Source organism: Equus caballus, chromosome 2, assembly GCF_041296265.1.
Source record: "Equus caballus isolate H_3958 breed thoroughbred chromosome 2, TB-T2T, whole genome shotgun sequence".
NCBI classification, from domain to species: Eukaryota; Metazoa; Chordata; class Mammalia; order Perissodactyla; family Equidae; genus Equus; species Equus caballus.
The window spans coordinates 113,651,158-113,669,632 of record NC_091685.1 but is presented as its reverse complement, the minus strand read 5'-3'; the positions used below and the strand labels follow the sequence as shown (position 1 = coordinate 113,669,632).

The 18,475-nt window shown below is 40.3% G+C and overlaps 1 protein-coding gene and 1 long non-coding RNA gene across 4 annotated transcripts in view; one reads left to right on the top strand and one right to left on the bottom strand.

Annotated features, from left to right (window-relative positions):
• Nucleotides 1–4,335: 4,335 nt before the first annotated feature.
• MAD2L1 (mitotic arrest deficient 2 like 1) lies at nt 4,336–16,507 on the bottom strand. Of its 3 annotated transcripts, XR_002806547.2 has the most exons (7): nt 15,125–15,381; nt 14,044–14,190; nt 11,401–11,521; nt 10,279–10,382; nt 9,391–9,568; nt 6,364–6,511; nt 4,336–5,738 (listed from the first exon to the last, which is right to left on the bottom strand). XR_002806547.2 is itself a non-coding variant. In XM_014737987.3 (6 exons), the coding sequence occupies exons 1-5, from the start codon at nt 15,195–15,197 to the stop codon at nt 9,396–9,398; spliced, it is 618 nt and encodes a 205-aa protein (XP_014593473.1). In that variant the 5' UTR covers nt 15,198–15,381; the 3' UTR covers nt 4,336–6,511; nt 9,391–9,395. The 3 variants fall into 3 exon arrangements, 2 of the variants coding, with proteins under 2 accessions (XP_014593473.1, XP_070115799.1); XM_014737987.3 differs by having other exon boundaries at nt 4,336–6,511; XM_070259698.1 differs by lacking the exons at nt 4,336–5,738; nt 6,364–6,511 and having other exon boundaries at nt 8,722–9,568; nt 15,125–16,507.
• Nucleotides 15,285–18,475, top strand: part of LOC138923088 (uncharacterized) — a 50,661-nt gene continuing 47,470 nt past the window's right edge. Inside the window, exon 1 of the long non-coding RNA XR_011436215.1 lies at nt 15,285–15,413. This is a non-coding gene — a long non-coding RNA (uncharacterized lncRNA). The remainder of the gene's footprint in view (nt 15,414–18,475) is intronic.

Here is an 18,475-nt window from a genome sequence, read left to right as displayed (position 1 = left end):
GATAAAGGAATCTGAACTAAGATTCTCCTCTTTAATAGATACTATCTAAAGTTGATAAGCAAGAAATGGAAGTATTAACATACATTTCAGAGGTACGATGATAACCACCAGCAGAACAAAAAATGTTTAGAAATTGGGAGCTGGAAGAGAAATGGGGAGTAGGGGAATGAGGTCAGGTAGAGAATGTACTTTTCATTTGATACCACTCTGTACTGCTTGAATTTTTAAAACTTGTGCATTAATGCCACACTCTAAAAGTTAAAAGGAAAAAACCCGGCTTTCTACAGCTGTAGCTCTTGGCACCCTTTCCTTCCCCAGCTGCAGCCTCTCTCCTTACACCAACGGTCAGGTCCCACGGAGACAGGGAGCAGTGGAAGGGAATAGAGAAGGCTCCGCCCTGATGTTTAGGTTTTCTGGGGTATTTTTCTGTGTGTGTGCTTGTGTTCTGTCTTTTCAATGGCCCATCCTTTTGGAATACGACGTTTTGACTACTTTACTCCATGATGTTTGGAATCTCCTTAAAGTTTTGCTAAACATTGGTATCCTTCTGTTACTTCTTGACAAGAGTAATCCTGACTCAGTGGCCCTTATTGTGATCTTGGTATTTTAACTTTTTTAAAAAAAATCTTGACTCTGGTCTCCTACTGCCTAGCTGGGTCCAACTCAGCCTGCCTAGGTAGGAATGAAAAGTCTATGGAAGAGTGATGACAATTACTATTATCAGAGTAAATAAAATGTGGGATATTATTAAGTTAAAATCTAGTGCTAAGGGAGTGGAGGGATAGCCGTTACCCCATTCCTCATGTTTTCAAAGAGAAGAAGGTACCTTGTCCTGAAGAGAACATACATGGAGGAATGGGGGAGTCGAAGTTCTCTCTAGACCGACCACAACCTTGCACTGAAGTGCAGAAAGCACCAGACACTAGACACAAGGAAATGAAGAAACTGGAGTATCTAAATTTTCTAAGAAGGCAATAATGTCTCAATAAGAAAGCAGGCAATATATGTGGGGAGATCTTCACAAGCGTCACCAAAACAAAACAAAACAAAGAAATACACACACATGCTAGACATGTGGCCACACAACTGTTGATGGGCAGTTTCTGCCTGGAGAGAACAGATCTGCACTGTGGACTTGGCGCCCATGCAGCTGGCTGGCCTGGCGTAGGACTGAAACCCAGCTGTTCATAGCCCTCGCTGTCTCCAACACAGGTACCACTAAGGTATGTGCCATGCTCTCTGGCTGACAATGGCAAAGTCGAACGACATCACACCATTCACTTAATTTGGGGCCGTAATTTTGCTTGTGATAATTTCTATAGTGGAGCTGCAGTGTCTTTTGTGACTACTGACTCCTTGGAGAGTAGAACTAACTAGCAATTTGAATTAACTTTGAAAAGGCTGAGGAAGCTACATCCATTCCTGTGAAGGACAGCCCAGGACACAGCTGCAGCTGGAGGAACCCGGGATCTGAGTCACACCCTCTGGCTGAGACGAGCCAACCGTGTAAAATTGGGAATGAAGGCATTTGCACTTTAATCTCGATGGGCTTTTATTTGCAAGGGGATGTAATTCGGGGGAAGTTGAATAATAAGGAGAGTTTCATATTGTTCAAATTTGGACATTTTTATGTTGTTGATCTAGTCCTTGTATTCATAAACTCTAGTGAGCTATTTTGGACAATATGACTGGGCATAATTAGTGATAAGAAATAGAAGAGGGAGTGAATTTTCAGCTGGGGTGCTGCAGGAATCCTGTCTGACTCATGTTGCTGGAGTCTCTTGTGGGCAAAAAGTGAAATGCCCACCAGCAGTTCCAGAGGGACTCTGTGTAGAAAGAAGCAGGGCTCATGGCGGGAGCACAGTAACAGTGTGAGCATGCGGCTGCCCTGCTTAGGGACAGCCCACGCTGGCTTACTTTTGACTTGCTTAAGTACATTGGGTTAGGAAGTTGCTTCCCAACCTTGAAGATATGCGTGCCGCCTTCATGATTTTTCTATATTTCCATATCACCCATATTAATACTGATATATTTTTTAAATATTCCGTGTATTTTTAAAATCTTTTGCTCATGAAATGTGTTAAAAATGTTATATATTTTTCTAAATACAGATTAAAATACATACCATAATTAATAAATATTTTTTAAATGCCTCTCTGCATGCTACCTAAAATCAACTCACGTAACACCAATGGAACACACTGTAGTATACCAAAAGATTAAAAAGCAGGCAAATGTTGGGAGGCATGCTTGTTACGCCACTCTTCAGGCTTCCCTTCCAATCCTGATAACGGAAAGTGGTACTGGAGAAATATTTGGGGCCCCTTTCTCTACCTGCTCTCTCACTCCATCCCAAGCTACAAAGAAGGCATCTTTCTAAGACCTACAAGAGCTCAAGTAAAGTGCTTTCTACTTCTGCCTGTGGCTTTCAGCAGGCAGGGCTCACTCCCAGGTTGCAGTTTGCTTGTGAGGAAGACTGAAGTTGTCTGACCTTTCCACAGCGCATTTATGGAGGAGGAGGAGGAAACCCTATTTCTGCTTTAGGTCTAAGCCTCATTCTTCAGCCCAGCTTTACGGGGCAACCCCGTCATTTGGATAATACATACGTATCAATCTCCTTCTGTTTCTTGTGTCTACGTCTCAAACTGGTTAAAAGCCCAAGTTTCAACACAGAATTTGGTTACAAAAATAACTGAAAGAATGAAAGAAGAAAATGTTGGTGGAAGAAAATGAACGCTCTTATTATACAGGAAAATGCTCTATGTTTATAAACATTTAATGATAGCTTATTATGAAAAAGTGTTAATGAAACTTGATGCAACTTGATACTGTAACATTGTGGCTACAAGTCCTCACTTCCCCAACTTGGAGTTAGACTCATGTGGTATTGTAGTCTTCTTGGCTGATCCGGGCGCACCAGAGCAGGGGGCCCTCCCTTGTCTGAGAGGCAATGAGATATAGTAGAAAGAATATTGGCTTTGCAGCCGGGCCTGGGGATGGAGTCTGGATATTTGAAGTTGGACAAATTACTTAGCCTTCCTGAATCTCAGGTTTTACATGTGTAAGAAGGGGATAATAATCCTCACAGAGATGTTGTGAGGATTGAGATAATGCATGTAATGCTCTAGATTGATGCCTGATCCCCTCCCTGCCCACAAACTGAGCTGAAGATACTCTGAAGCTTCTTTCTCCTTGGTGTTTCTTCACGGCTATCCTCTGGGACTCTCTGGGCATCAGCAGTTGTAAAACCTTCATTTTGGATCAAGTCTTCCTTCTCTTTCTGCACTTTTTTCTTCTCACCACCCTCAGTGGAGGTTTTTGGGCTGTTTCTAACTCCAGAGAACTCCTCATTTGGGACTCAGACTTCAGTATTTTCTTTGCCTCATGGCTCTCCCCATGTCCCATCACCAGTTTCCAAGACCACAGGCTGTGGCTCACGTCTCCCGCTTCCCCCACCAACCCCAACCTCCATTCACTTAGAAGCAACCAGGCTGAACAGGTACCTAATTGGTGCTTGGCGCTCAGCAGATGATCATTACCCATGAATTTCCTTTCTTACACCTGGAAGCTGTGAACCGGTTTTTGCAGAGCTGTATTGGCTATCATGAGTGAGTGCACAGTGACCCAAGAATTGTATTTTAGACATCAAAGATCTTGGGCATCCCAGACGCAATCTTTAAAACCACTAACTCCCGAGCGTGGCTAGTTGAGACTGCCACTCAGAAAGAAATTCATATCCATGTCTAGGCATGCACTGGATATGTCCATAGCTAGATAGTTTTTAAAGACATTTGAGATCTCTTGCTTGCACGGAAGTGGAGTATGGGTGGTCTTGCTTATACTTAGAGGCTTTTTTCAGCACAGATAAAATTCCAAGACAACAATTTTGATCTGATGTAAGTTTCTTGTGCAAACAAGCTTGCATGGCAAAATGGTGCAGATAAAAGTAGATGAAAATGGACTTTATACAAATAAATGAAACTATGTTTCTCCAGTATAAAAATAGATCAAATGGACAAAGAGGACAAAAATAGGTGAAATGGTAACATAAACTGACTTGTGTAATCAGAGGGTCAACTCTGGCATTTTTCTCTCCAAGCCTTTCCTAATGGTTTTGTTGCTAGGGCTACAGTGTTTTTGCCAGATTGGAACAGGATTGTCAACTTGAGTGGATATTAAGTGGCTTTCCCAACTAGTTGTTTTTTTTTTTAAATAAGCATCAGTTAATACTGCTATGAAGCCATATTCATGAAAAATGGAATGATCGCAAAAGAGCTGTTTTTAGAAAATGTAACTAATAAAATTAGAAATTTAGTAGACAGGTTCTGTTCCATAGTTATTCCAACACAAACTTTTATTATGGTTACATTGAACAAAATAACTTATTTAGTAAAAAAGAGTAAGAAATTATTGTTTACAAATTAAGCCAAAAATTAACTCCCCAAAGAGTAACTGAAGTTACTTAATAACAATTCTTCTGATTAGTTGGAAAACTATGTTTCACAACTACTCACAAATTCACACCTGGTTTATTCTTTAAACAATAGATAAGGTTAAGATGAAGTCCCCTGTCTTTGGTTCCTTCTATTTAGCGGTTAAAGTCATGTGAGGAAAGTGTAAACATGAACTCACCCAATGAGACATGGTCAAGTTTTGTAAGGTACAGTAAAGGAAAACCAATTTGTTCTGGACACTCGATTGCTAAAAGGATGTAAAAGGTAAGAGCCGTTAGGAAAAGGGTGAAGAAACACTGCTTTTGATGTGCTTCTTAGGGAGTCAGAAGAGCTTCCTGGGCTGTGGACCCAAGAGGCTTAAACTTTAAAAAATGCCACGTAATTGGCATGCCCCTTGACCCCACAATTCTACTTGTGCGCTAAAGCATGAGAATTAAATAAAATAATTCATGCAAAGTACCTAGCAAATAACAGATACTGTATTTTTTCATCCTGATGTCTTTATATTTTTTGAGCCAGAAATCCTGTTAACTTCCAATAAGAAAAGCTGAATATTATAGTCTTTAGAGACAAAGAAATTCACCTTAATTTGAATATTACAGCATTAGTGACATCTGGTGGAAAACATAGGTATTAGAATGTGGCATTATTACAGCTGTCCTGATCTTTCATGTACAGTCAGTCCGGCACCACATGTTTTGGTCAATGGTAGATGGCGTATGGCAGTGTTCCCATAAGATAGCACCATACAGCCGAGGTGTGTATAGACTATTATCATCTGGGCTTGCGTAAGTACAGTCCATGCTGTTTGCACAACGGCGAGATCACCTAATGGCATATTTCTCAGAACAATTCCCCGTCATTAAGCGACACATGGCTGTATAACAAAATTAAGATAAATTTTGCAGACTAAGCAACTAAATGAAAACAGAAAGTAAAGGAAAAAATATAATGTCTATGTGGATACCTACATTATGCTAATAATTTTTGAGTCTATATTCTAAAATATATATGAGGGTTATGAAACTAAGAAACTTGAATGCATTCTAATCATAAAAACATTTATTCAGCATACATGTTTACAGAGCGATTAAAAATAGAGGTATAGGGCCTTTATGTTATTCCGAGTCTCTTTTTATGCATCATATGCCAAAGAACCTCCCTTCTCATGTTTTCAGATCAAAATTCACTGTCGGGTATCCTGAGGAGTACCTCAGAAGAACAGCCAGTTGTTTCAGAGAATATGGGATTGAGGTAAAATAGAGAAAGATCCAACTTGACATCCTATGGATGGAGACAACAAATGACAGTGTTTTAAATGTGAGCCTTAAATATCACAAAATCAAACATTCTGAGCTAGAGAGGGGTTTGAACACTTGTCACCAGAAGAGCAAACTGATCTATTACAGGGTCGGCAAACTACAACTTACGGGCCAGATGAAGCCCGCCTATCTGTTACTGGAACGCAGCCATGCTCATTCGCTTACCTATTGTCTAAGGCTGCTTTCAAGCTACAATGACCGACTTGACTAGGCCAAGAGGCCATAAGCCTGCAAAATCTAAACTATTATCCACCTTTTACAGAGCAAGTTTATCAACCTCTGGTCGATTAGATCACTTTCATCAGATTTTCACACATCCCTCCACCCATCTCCATTGGAGGAGTGTAATTTCCTGCCCCCTTGAAGTTTGACTTAGCCATGACTTGCTGTGGCCAATGAAATGTGGGAAAAGTGTCAGTGTTAAGAGTTCTGAAGCTCAGCCTTAGGAGTTCTGGCTAGCTACTGCCCCTTCCATGGTAGAATGAGACATGTGAGCTGCAGACTTGCAGCGGAAAAGGCTTCTTGTTGATATTCTTATAGTTGTTTGCTATGCAGCATAAGCCAACTCATACATGAGACTGTTATACCTCAGTGTAAACTTTCCCACGAAGGCTTGACTGTTCCGATTGGGGACACTGGGAGAACGATCCTGAAGACCAAATGTGCTTCAATCCCTGCTGGGGCTCTATTTCAGACCTTGATGGGCTCGACTGGAACGTGTTTTCATTCCTCTGCCTATGGTAAGCAAAACTGAGTCAAAGTCTAGGCCAGTCTAGAGGCCCACCAGATTCTCTTGGAGTGTTGGCTTCTCTGTGTTCAACATGGGCTGGGAGTCGGTCACGATTCTTTCAACTGTCAGTTTAAACATCTGCCTGCTAAGGTGAGCCTCAAAGTGTAGGAGGGTGGGACAAGTCCAGTTGGAGACACAGGCCAAAGCTTTTCCAATCTAGTTTTACCAATAAAGCTTAGCTTGGCTCCTACTCAACTTGGATATGTATATTTAATTGATACATGATCTGTAAGGGATGAAAAAGGATCATAACTAGCTCTCAGAAACCTCACAAGAGTAAATATAAACATGCAGACAACGTAAAAATCTAATTTAACTCTGTTAACAATGTTGGCTGAGATGAAGTGCTCAAAATACTTAAAATGTGATTTCACAGAATTCTTAGTCTTACATCTCAGATTGTTAAAACACAAAGCTTTTCATTGTCGCTTTTCTTGAAACTATCAGTCATTGGGATAGATGACCAGGTAACATCAGTGGTCTATTTATAAAGTTATGCAGAATTCAGGAATTTGTCACTGAGAACTGTGAAGCTGCACTGGTTTTCCAGTTTTCAGCCTTTCCTTCGGTGCCCTATGCGGCTAATAGTCTTCCAGTGAATTTTTCCAAAGCCAGTTTTTGCTGTTTTCAGATAAACAAGAGCCTAGCTGATGCAGATCTAGTTCTATAGAGAAACTTGTAGGCCACAGATTGTATGGAAGAAGCTCCTATTATTGAGACTAACATGCAAATCCAGAGCATTAATTCCTGGACATAACTCTTAAGAAGTCAGTAGCATAATAAATCACAAATAGAAGTAGTAATATTAGGATCACTTAATTTGACAAATAAAGACATAGATGACAGAAATTACTATTCCCGTTGTTTAGCAAAGAGGCATTCAATGTTTCCTGAAGCAGTCACTGCATTCTATAAAGATTTTCAAACACATTTCCTAAAATGGGACCACATTTTTCAACTCTCTCCATACTTTTACTAAAGTTCTATTTCTCTTTTCCTTCTCAACCTATATTTCGAATGTTAAGAGGTAATGAATAGACCGAGAATTCAAATGTTTTCATCTTAATAGTGTCCACTTGTAATATACCTCATGTTGTTTGGAAACCTGACTCTTGACTATACCTAATTCAACATCATTTCCATTTCTGCAAAGCTACTTCTCTTATTCTGAGAAAAAAGGCCTGTGGGTGGAGCTCAACTAGACAGCGCCAACAACTCTCTAGGAAATGGGCTTTCACAACAGCCTTCGCCATGCGCATCATCAAATATTGGCACCTATTTGTCGAACACTGAGATGAAATGAAAGACATTGTCCTTTATTCTTAACAAGCACACAATTGGATCAAAGAGATAAGATTATCCAGGAGAAATAACAAAGACAAATACATATGGAAATGAACCTGTTTGAACATTTCATGGTCCTTTACCATATATTCTCCTCTCCTTTCTACAAATCCTCCAAAAAATGAAACAAAGGCCAGGACTTTGTTCCGTTCATTCTGGCAGTTGGCACAGTATTCTGCACATTAATAGATGCTCAATATGTAATTTTTGAATGAATGGATACGGATTATATGTATTTACTTAATAGTGAACGTTAAGTGAATTAATATACATAAAGAGCTTAGAACAGTGCCTGATACTAAGCAGTTAATAAATTGAACTATTACAAAATGAGCTAAGATTTAGAATAGAGATGAGAAAAGACTTTTTAGAAGTTTGTCTTAAACCGACCTCAGAAAAATAGGTGGGAACTGGCTAGAAATAACATACCTGATGAGAACATGAATGAAGGCAGAGGAATAAACATAGTGCTTAAGTATATAAGGAAAACTAGGCTGACAGTAAGGCTTAACGTGTAGAAAGGCACTCCAATTCAACATGTGCTAAACTGAATTAATTCCAAATGACATTTACTGTTTTACAAACAAAGAGGCTTATTTTAAATCTACTGTTATGAGACGTAGTATAATCAAAGTACGCCGAAGTACAATCAAAGCTTGTCCATTAAGCTGAGAGTACCCCAAGATTTAACTTTGCATCCTTTGGCTCTACAACCGAGTGGGCATGCGAAATCATCTGCCATACAGAATCCACCCTAACTACCATTTAACTGTATTAACACCACATCAATAGAAAAATATTTCAAGACAAATTTAAAACATACACATTTAACTTTATTTCACCGTCATTTAAAGCTTGATTTTATAAAACATAAAGACATTTTTAAGAGTTCTGTATCACAGGAATTTAACCAATAGAGATATCCATAAATTCTTGGGTTCAAGTTATATAAATTAAAATCAAATAATTGGAAATTTTTTTAATATGGAAACTATACAAATGAAATAAATGGCAAAAGGACCTAATAGGAGCAATATTTCATTACCTATGGATAATAACAGTTACTTTCAGGATCTAAACAAAGCTTCTGAATACTCAGAGTTCTTTTGCTGTATTTTATTTTTAAATTCTCCCTCCCCATATTCTGAGTCAAGTTACTTGACCAAAAAGTCTGGTTGAGGAAGGCATTTAGCTTTATAGCAAAAGTTTTTCCATCTACAGTTACCAGTTTCAAAGGAATTGACATTACAATGCTGATGTAATCTCCTGCTTCCCCTCTGAACAGCATGCAATAAATAATGGCAACCCAATGGAAAGTCAAACAGGTACCAAAAAAATGGAACAACTATGCATAGTTCAGTAAAGTATGTCAAGTTTTCCCCATCTAGAAATTAACCAATGAAATAAAACATATCAACTATAGTTGACTTGCCTTCAGGAAAACCACATTTGAGAATTACAAGTACATTATTGTCCTGACCTCATTCAGTCATTGACGGGGATTTTGTAGGCCACCATGCTATTTACTTTGTGGATTGTAGTAGTAAATGAGCGAAGCCGGACTTCCTCAGAGTTGGTAATGAACTGTGGTCCTGATTCCTCCCATTTCTCAGGGACAACCAAATCTTTGTCTGTGTAAATCAGCAGATCAAATGAACCTAAAACGGGGATAAAACCGTGAAAGTACATTACTTCCTCAAAAGTGAAACTGCTCTCCGTGTCTCTCTCACGTTTTCATCCACCTATAGTGTTAGAAAACATAGTTTAGCCTGGTCTCTAATCACTAGTTAATTGTTTTTCCTCAATGGAAATTTATTTTAGTACAGAAAATACTGCACTCTGTATATAATATTTTATGAAAATTTCAAGGTTTTTTTCTTTGATGAGAAAACCTTTAAAAATTTGCAGAAAGTGTGTAATCATATGGGATAAGCATGAATAAGCCACAGGAAAGCTAACATCTTGGTTCTGTGACTGCTGCGTCCTAGTGCCCAGAACAGTGTCTGACATACAGTAGGTATTCAGGAACCATCTGATAAATGAAGTGGTAACTAAGAGAAGCAAGACACAATCAGAGCCACAGTCTTAATTACAGACATAAAAATGTGCAGAAAATAAAAACAGTGAAAGAAACTACATCAAAAGATTCAAGAGGGAGTACTGTGGAATACTGTCATTGCTTTCCTTTTCAGCATTTCCAAATTTTCTAGAATGCATATAACATTACTTTTGCTTTATAATGCTTTTTTCCTCATTTATATTATGTGATTTTGGTAAGAAAAAATTTAATGTAGGGGTAAGTCTTAAAGCAGTAGCTTAGTCTTTTCCCCAACAAATTTAAGCGAATGTGAAGTTGTACAATACTTACAAGAAACTTCCAGCAGTGGCAGAAATGTCACTGTAGCTGTGATCTGTCTGATCACTGAACGGATTTCATCTTGGATAGCTTTCTGAGACTTTTCTCTGGGTGTACTATCAAAGAAACCAAATCAATTAATTCATTTTAAGTTTTAACAAGTTATTTAAAAAACTGGCAAGATTATTTATCTGATTAAAGCCTTCCAAAATCAAACAAGTCATACATTACAAGAATTTTTAAAAAAATGAGTGTATGTATATCCTTAGGACCTATACTCTAATAGGCACCACACACATCTTTATTATTTCATCTATCCTTCCAATCACCTTTTGGGGTTGGTCTTAGTATCAGGTCATTCAGTATCACACGATTAGAAAATATGTCAAGTGCTTCAAGTTAGGAAAATGTCATCACTTCTTAAAATAAAAATAACAAAGCGTATCTAAAACATTTAATTGGTATAATCATTTTGTCATTTTTAGTAATGCCTGAGTGTCTAATTCTCTATTGCCTCCAATAAGATATTAAATTTTAAGTCGAATTATTTTTATAAGCTAAAAATGTCCTAAAATAGACCAAAGGCCTCAGAGGCAAACTACATTTCATTATGAGAAATGGTTCCGAGTTTACAGGTAAGCGGGCCTAGGCCAATGCTAGACATTAGCTTATGACGATGGGCATTTCCCATCCAGGAGGCCTGCAAACTTCAGAGTTTATGAAGTGTCTCCGGAAGTTTGTGGCATTAAATGAAGAGGAGTAGAGCTGCACCTTAAGCTGGGAGAGTCTAGGACAACACCTTATGGTTAAAAGTACCTTTAAACAATTCATTAAATGGCCCATCTAGCACATCATGTGTAGTTTTGCATATACCACCATAAATACTCAAGTGTGAAAGTCACCAATTTAGACCAAAGACAATTATGTTAAAAGTACACTCTCTATACAAATCATTGATATGCTAAAGTGAGCAAAATTCTTTTCCACAAGAGATTGAGGATCAAATTAAACATATCTTAGAAACAAACTATACCTTAATATGAAACTAATTCAATATAATCAGAACACATTTAGTAAAGAAAACAAGTTTTGGAAAAAATATATGAAAGTGGAAATAATTTAATTCATGATTACCTGTCATCTTTTGCAGTCTTGTCACACTCAATATCAAACTGCCATCTTTCAAGGACCTCCCCACTTTCAATATTTGAGATGACTACCACCAGCTTCTGAACTGAACACTTGTATAACCAATCTGCAACACACAAGGTGTCTTTGTTGGCCCACTGCATTACAAAGCCACTTCTCAGGTCCCACCTCAGCAAATTCTTACCACTGGGACTTTGGAACTCTTCCAACCTGCACAGAAAAACCACCCCATCACTAGATTCTGTTTTCAAATTCTCTGTATTTGTACCAGCTATAGGAGCGGGTGCTGAGCAGAGTACTAATGTGGTACTTTCATCTTGATCCAAGGTAAGAGTGCAGGAGACGGGCATCAACCTCATCACGGCACTGAGACAGGTGAAATGATAATTACATACTCAAAAAAGGAAGAGCATCTGACCAGAGAACTGAAAGAAGGCCAATACAGTTGCACTTAAGAAAGAGAATGAACAAGGAAGTCTGGCAAGATGAATAGGGGCCAGACTATGCAAGGCCACGTGGGCCAAATTAAAGAAATTATACTTCAAAAACCAGGGAAGTCATTACTGTGTTTAAAGCAGGGTGTGATGTAATTAGACTTGTACTTCCAAACCATCAAGTCTGGCTGTCATGCAGAAAGCGGACTGGAGGTAAAGGGGATCTAAGAACACCAGTTAATTAGAAATTCAAGCAAGAGGTAATGAAGGCTTGTTGGAGGATACACTGGTAGAGATGGAGCAGTAGACAGATTCAAGAGATTGATGTTGTTAAGATTTACTGGATTAGCTAGGAGAGTAAGGAAGAGGAATGATTTGGGGATAGCTCCCAAGTTTCTGGCTTCTATCACTAGTTGGATGGTTGATCCACTCACTGTGAGCAAAGAGAAGTGAAATGGAGATGATCCTAAATTTAACTTCTAAAATGCTGAGTTTGAAGCATCTCTGAGATAGCCACATGAAGATATCAAGAGAGCCACTCAGTATATGAGCTTAGAGTTGGGAAAGACTTGGGTTAGATATAAGTTTGTGAGTCAACTATACAAAGGTTGATAGTGAAGCCAGGAACATGTGAGAGATCATCTAGAGAGAGATTACAGTGAGAAGGCCTGCGATTGTGCCCTGGATTAATCTTGGAAATTGGGATAGTAGATTCAGCAGCCAGCAGAGTTTGTTTTTAAAGAGGGTGAAAATAATTTAGTAATACTTAAGGCTTGTGGGCTACCTAGGTCTCTGCTGCATATTCTTTTTAAAACAACTCTTTAAAAATGTGAAAATATTCTTGCTGACCCCGGGCATATATCAACAACTTCTTATCAGTTTAGCTCTGAAAAGGAGATTAGGTGGTAACTTTTTTCTTTTAAAATTGGAGACATGAAACCAATGGGAATAATCCAAATTAAAACAAAGTCAAAAAGACAGGAGAAATAAGGTAAAGTCCCTAAGGAGGCTAGAGGGATGGGATTCAAAACACACTGAACAATCTGCCTCTAAGGAGAGCAATTCCTTCATTTTAACTAAAAAAAAGGGAGACGTTAAATAGGAAGGTCTAGATACATCTGAGGTGAAATGTCATCTGTGTGGTTTCCAAGGTGACAAACCAAAAAACTAGCTTAGGTAAGTCTTGCTTCTCCATCAAACTGAGATGAAGACAGAGCTCTATAGTTGCCTAGAGGTTTCCAGGCCAAAGAGTCTTGAGGACAGCCCTATAAATAACTATGGGTGATTTAGCCCTGAGGTTAATAAAAATACAATGAAGAAATTTTAAAAATGAAGCTACTTGAACGAAACAAAATATATACATGATTCATGAATTTAAAAACTAAAAAAAAAAAAAAAGATGACCACTGTAGTGTTTTTTGGAACTAGTATTTTGGAAGATCAAATGGGGAGAAGGGAGACACATCCTACAACACAGAAAAATCAGAAGTGAGAATCATTAAGTGCTGAGAAACACAAAAGAGAAACTAATAGGAATTCTAGAAGAAGGAAAAAGGAATAGATGGAGAGCACATATTGATCCAACAATCCAGTAACTTCCTGAGCTAAAGGAAAAAAAGGAGTGCTCAGAGAGAAAAAGCTGACTGACTCGCAGGCAGGATATTTAAAAAAGACAAATGGAAATAGGTGAAAAACAAGAAAACTCTACTGGGCTCTATTATTTAGTAGTTCTTTTTTTTTGAAGTTTAGTTCCCAGGTTGAATCCAATTTTATTTTCCCTGATTTTAATAAGGACAACTTTCGACTCCAAGCAGCTACAGAATATGTATCACATTAAAAATGCATAGGGGATTTTCCTCAGATCATGAACACCATCACGATTACGTAAAATTCCAACTTGTTCCGTTTGGCCACAGGAATTGCAACAGTCATTTCACAGGGAGTCCATGGAGACTATTTTGTTAAGCCATATCAGATTCCTAACATCAAAATATTCAGCCCACTCAAAATGTGGTGGCGGAAGGGTGGGATTTCAATTTACATTATTTGCTTCCTCCCAGTGGAGTCACTGTATTTGAGATGGTTGTGTGTCTTACACCTCTATGTACGGAGCTGACAAATGACCACCAAGAGGCCAAAAATGTGGATCCTAGAAGGGCAGCAAAACTCAAAACTGTTTCCAACAACTGCATACCTTTTAGTTGATCCACCACATTATTTAGGTATTTTATGAGCTCGGGATCAGTAGTTACAAGCAGGGTGAGTCCATATTTCTGCACTCGAGTAAAGGTTTCAGATGGATATATGCCACGCTGATATAAAATGCTGTTGATGCCAAATGCTGAAAACAAAAAAAAAATGTTAAAGTTGTTATCACTTCATACCTCCGGAAAATAAAATATATTTAGACATAGCTTTGGTTTCATTAACGGTATATCTGCAAATGCCGACACACACGTGTTTGTGCGTGTCTTGCTGAAAGTAGAGTAGGTACAAAATTTCATGAAAATTTATTAAGATCTTGCTTCTAAGTAAAAGAGAGAAAGCAATGCCTGCATTTTGTGGCAATAAAAGAAAAATGACAAACTGCATTAATCTACCACTGCCAAATTTCAGCTCATTGTAATCCAAGTCCAAATTCAGATTCTGTGGTTAGAGGATGTCAAAAGAGGCTCTGGCGTGCGCGTTAGCCACTGACTGACTGGTCCAATGCCCCAGGCAAACCTCTCCCTCTCTTTTTTCCTCATTTCTCCTTTCAAGTCCAGCCCGGTTCTAGCAGAAGGTGGGACTGGCCAGGTCCATCACCGCCAACCCGTGAATCACCTACACGGGGGTCGCATTACCCCTAAGTCGCTGGGGGCGGGGGAGGGGGCGGGGGGGGATCTGCACTTTATTTTTTTTTAAGATTTTATTTTTTCCTTTTTTCTCCCCAAAGCCCCCCCGGTACATAGTTGTATATTCTTCGTTGTGGGTCCTTCTAGCTGTGGCAGGGGATCTGCACTTTAAAGAACGTCCCGGGGGAAGAGGCCACACCGCGGGGAGGCGGGCCTCCGCAGCTCCCAGGCCTCCGCCGCCGCCATTAGCAATGCGCCCAGTGGAGACGCCTGCACCCGCCTCTTCCCAGCCTCCCCCCGCCGGACACGCGGCCGGGACACGGGGCGCTTGAACTCGAGGCAGCCCCAGTCCCCCGGCTTCCCCGCCTCGGAGCCGAGCAGCAGGCCGACCGGACGGCCTGAGTTCAGGCCTCCCCGCCCCCGGCCTCCGCGAGGACTTACAGAAGAACTCGGCTACGATTTCGGCACTCCCGCGCAGGGTGATTCCCTGCTCCCGGGCGAGCTGCAACGCCATGGCAGGTCGCAGACGGAGGCGCGCGCCCACCCGGCGGAAAGCTGCAGCAGGGGCGCCCGCAGCAGTTGCCCGCCACTCGTTTCAAAAGTAACGACGCAGCACGCCGTCGGCCCCTCCGCGCAGGCGCGACCAGCCGCTAAGCCCCGCCCCACGCGGCCGGGCCTTGCGAGTCCTCTCCGCCCTCGCCAGAGCCCGCTGGGCGCGCAGGCGCAGTGGGTAAGCGTGGGCGTGCCGTTCGGGTTGTCCTGCTCTGGTGGGTGGTTGTCGGGTGCTTCTTGTTGTGATCAACTAGATAGAGTCGAGGGGGAAAGATGGCAGATCTGGTTTTATTGGCAGCTCCCTAGCCCTGCAGTCTGAGCGACCAAGGAGCACAATTTCTGAGTTGTGAAGATTTTCAGAATGATATGAACTGTCCCCTGGCAGCATGTTGCGTGGCCCCGGTGATCCCTAGCGGACGGTCGAAACTTTGGCTGGATCCTTCAGGGGTTCGTTAAGCTGCGGCGTGCAGCCGAGCCACGACTTTAGAGGGCTTGATGCTGTGGGAGCGCGGCCTTTCCTGAGAAACTGGGTTAGGAGTTAAAGGGCCAAACCGCATTCGTTTTTCTCCCTTGTCCACCTCCATCCTGGGCTTTGCTTACCTGCACCCCAAGCCCCCTGCAGGGCCGATTTGGGGCGGCTGGCGGTCCAGCTTGCTCTCTGTCCACCCCACCCATCCGTGGGTAGCTGGTCAGGAGTAAGGTCACCCCACCAAAAAGGCCCATCGACACTAAACTTGACTCACAAATTCCATAACTTTTCATGTTAGGATGAGAAGTATCAAAGAGATAGTGCACAATTAATATTCATGCCAGTTGTGAAATAATTTTACCCTTAAAGCAGCTAGATAAATTATTTGTAAAATGAAGTCTGGAAATCTTTACCAGACGTACTGTGTTATTTAATTATATGAGAAATGCCTGAGTGTATTAGTTTTCTATTGCTGCATAACAAATTGCCACAAATTAGTGGTTTAGACAACACCGTTTGTTTTCCCAGGAGTCTGGGCATGGCCTAGCTGAGTGCTCTGGTCAGAGTCTCACAAGGTTGAAATAAAGGCATCTGCAAGTGGCGTCTCATCCGAGATCTGGCGTCCTCTTCAAAGCCCCTTGGTGGTTGGCAGGATTAATGTCCTTGTGGTTCTTGGATTGAGGTCCTGTTTGTCTCTCTAGCTGTTGGCCAGGGGCTGGTTTGTGCCTTTGCCAGGTGGCCCTTGCATAGGCCTTCTCACGCTTCTAGTCTCTCTGACCTCAGCGAGGTCTCTTTGAAGGACTGACCGGATTAGGTCAGTCGCAGTGAGATATTTTCTGCCTGAACCTAATCCCAGGAAGTGATATCCCCTCGTGTTCACGGGCTCTGGCGACACTCAAGGGAAAGGAATTGTGTAGGATGTGCTTGCTCCCTAGATACTGTGAATTTTGGAGGCCATCTTAGAATTCTGCCTATCACAGTGTCATATATCAGATTTTGTTCAGTTTGAAGATTTAAACATGGGTTTAATAGGTAATAACCTGACTTGACCCAAGAAGATATTTTCCTTACATCCTTTAGCCTCTGTGGTACGTGTGTGTGTCTGTGTGTTTAAATCACCATCTTTTCGCTCCTTCTGCTGTTAACTTGGGTTACAGCATCATGCTAGTCAAGCATGATGCCACCTTGATCTATGTAAAAGTTGTCTCTCTTTCCAAGCGACTTCATGTTAATAGTCAGCAATTCAGGAAAGACTTCCTTGGGTTTGAAGTAATATTGTTTGTAAGTTACCCAAAGATGCAAATAGTTGTTAGTATAATTTTGGAGAATCTGGATTTAAAAGCCTAGCAAAATATATTTTTGCATGTATAGAGGAAGTGTTTATTAAATACTTCCTTTGTGCTCTGTGAGGAGATAGAAATAATTAAGGCTTAGAAGGTGTGGTCTGTGCTTTTTGAGGAGTTTGTAATCTAGTTTTGTTTAAATATGCAGACTTGAGGGAAAAAAAGAAAAATTGAAGGCTCACAAATTTGACTCATCTGCCTTGTGTCTCCCTCGGCAGCCCCCTTTCCAATTACTTTCCTAATCTGCCTGCTCCTTTAGTAACTCTCCCAGCGCATGGTTTTTCATAATGTGCTTTCCTCTGCCTAGAAAGTCATTTTATCTGTTCAAATTTCGAATTATGTTTATATTCTTTTTTTAACTTAAATGTTACTACATTAAAAAAGTTTTTCTTTGACCCTCTCAGACTCTAAGATCTTGCTCTTATGCATTTTCATAGCATCTTATAGCATGTTTCAGGGCATTGCTTTCATTACTACAGTGAAAAGAATTACATGGTTAGGATTCTATAATGATTTGTGAATTATCTTCCTTGTTTTGGGGGAGGATTCATGATGATAGTTAGTGGTTGGTGCTCCACAAATATCTGTTGAATGAATGAGCGTTTGAATAGTCGCCTGGGAAAATATCACAGAAGAACCTAGACCATTTTCCAAATTGGGCAGCAGTTCAGATGGATGAGGTGAGGCCACCTCAATACCCGTCTGAGTGGGTTGAACTGGAGGTACCAGAGATTTCTAGGTTCTTAGGATCGAAATAATTAAAGGGACGTTTTTTTCAAGTGTAATTTCGGTAATGCTTGTAGAATGGATTGTCTACAGAACAGTCTAGAGTCGTAGTCCTCAACCTGAGAATGTGAAAGAATCACTTGGGTATTTTGCTAAGAATAGGTTTTCCTGCTTCTGTTCCCCCTTCCCCAAGTCTGATTCAGTCCAGTACCATAGCTGCTAGCCACGGGTGGCTGCTTCAGCGTTTGAAATGTGCTGGTCCCAACTGAGATATGCTACAATTATGAAATACCAGATTTCAGAGACTCAGTATAAAAAAAAAGAATGTAAAATATCACGTTGATATGTTTTTAAATTAATTATATATTGAAATGATATTTTACAGGCATTGGATTAAATGAAATATATTATTAAAGTAATTTTGCTTGTTTCTTTTTAGTTTTTAATCTGACTACAAGAACATTTAAAATTACTTATGTGACTTGTGTTATGTTTCTGTTGGACAGAGCTGGTCTACTTTAAGGGGTCTAGGACATGGCATGTTTAAACCAGAATCCCAAATGGTTCTGATGCAAGTTCTTAAATCACTCTTTGAAAAGCAGTAGGCTATGATGGATATTTTAGCAATGCAGGCCTAGGAGGTTGAGATCCTGGACTTGATGAATGCAAGAGAGTTTGAATAAGAAGGTACATATCAGAGCA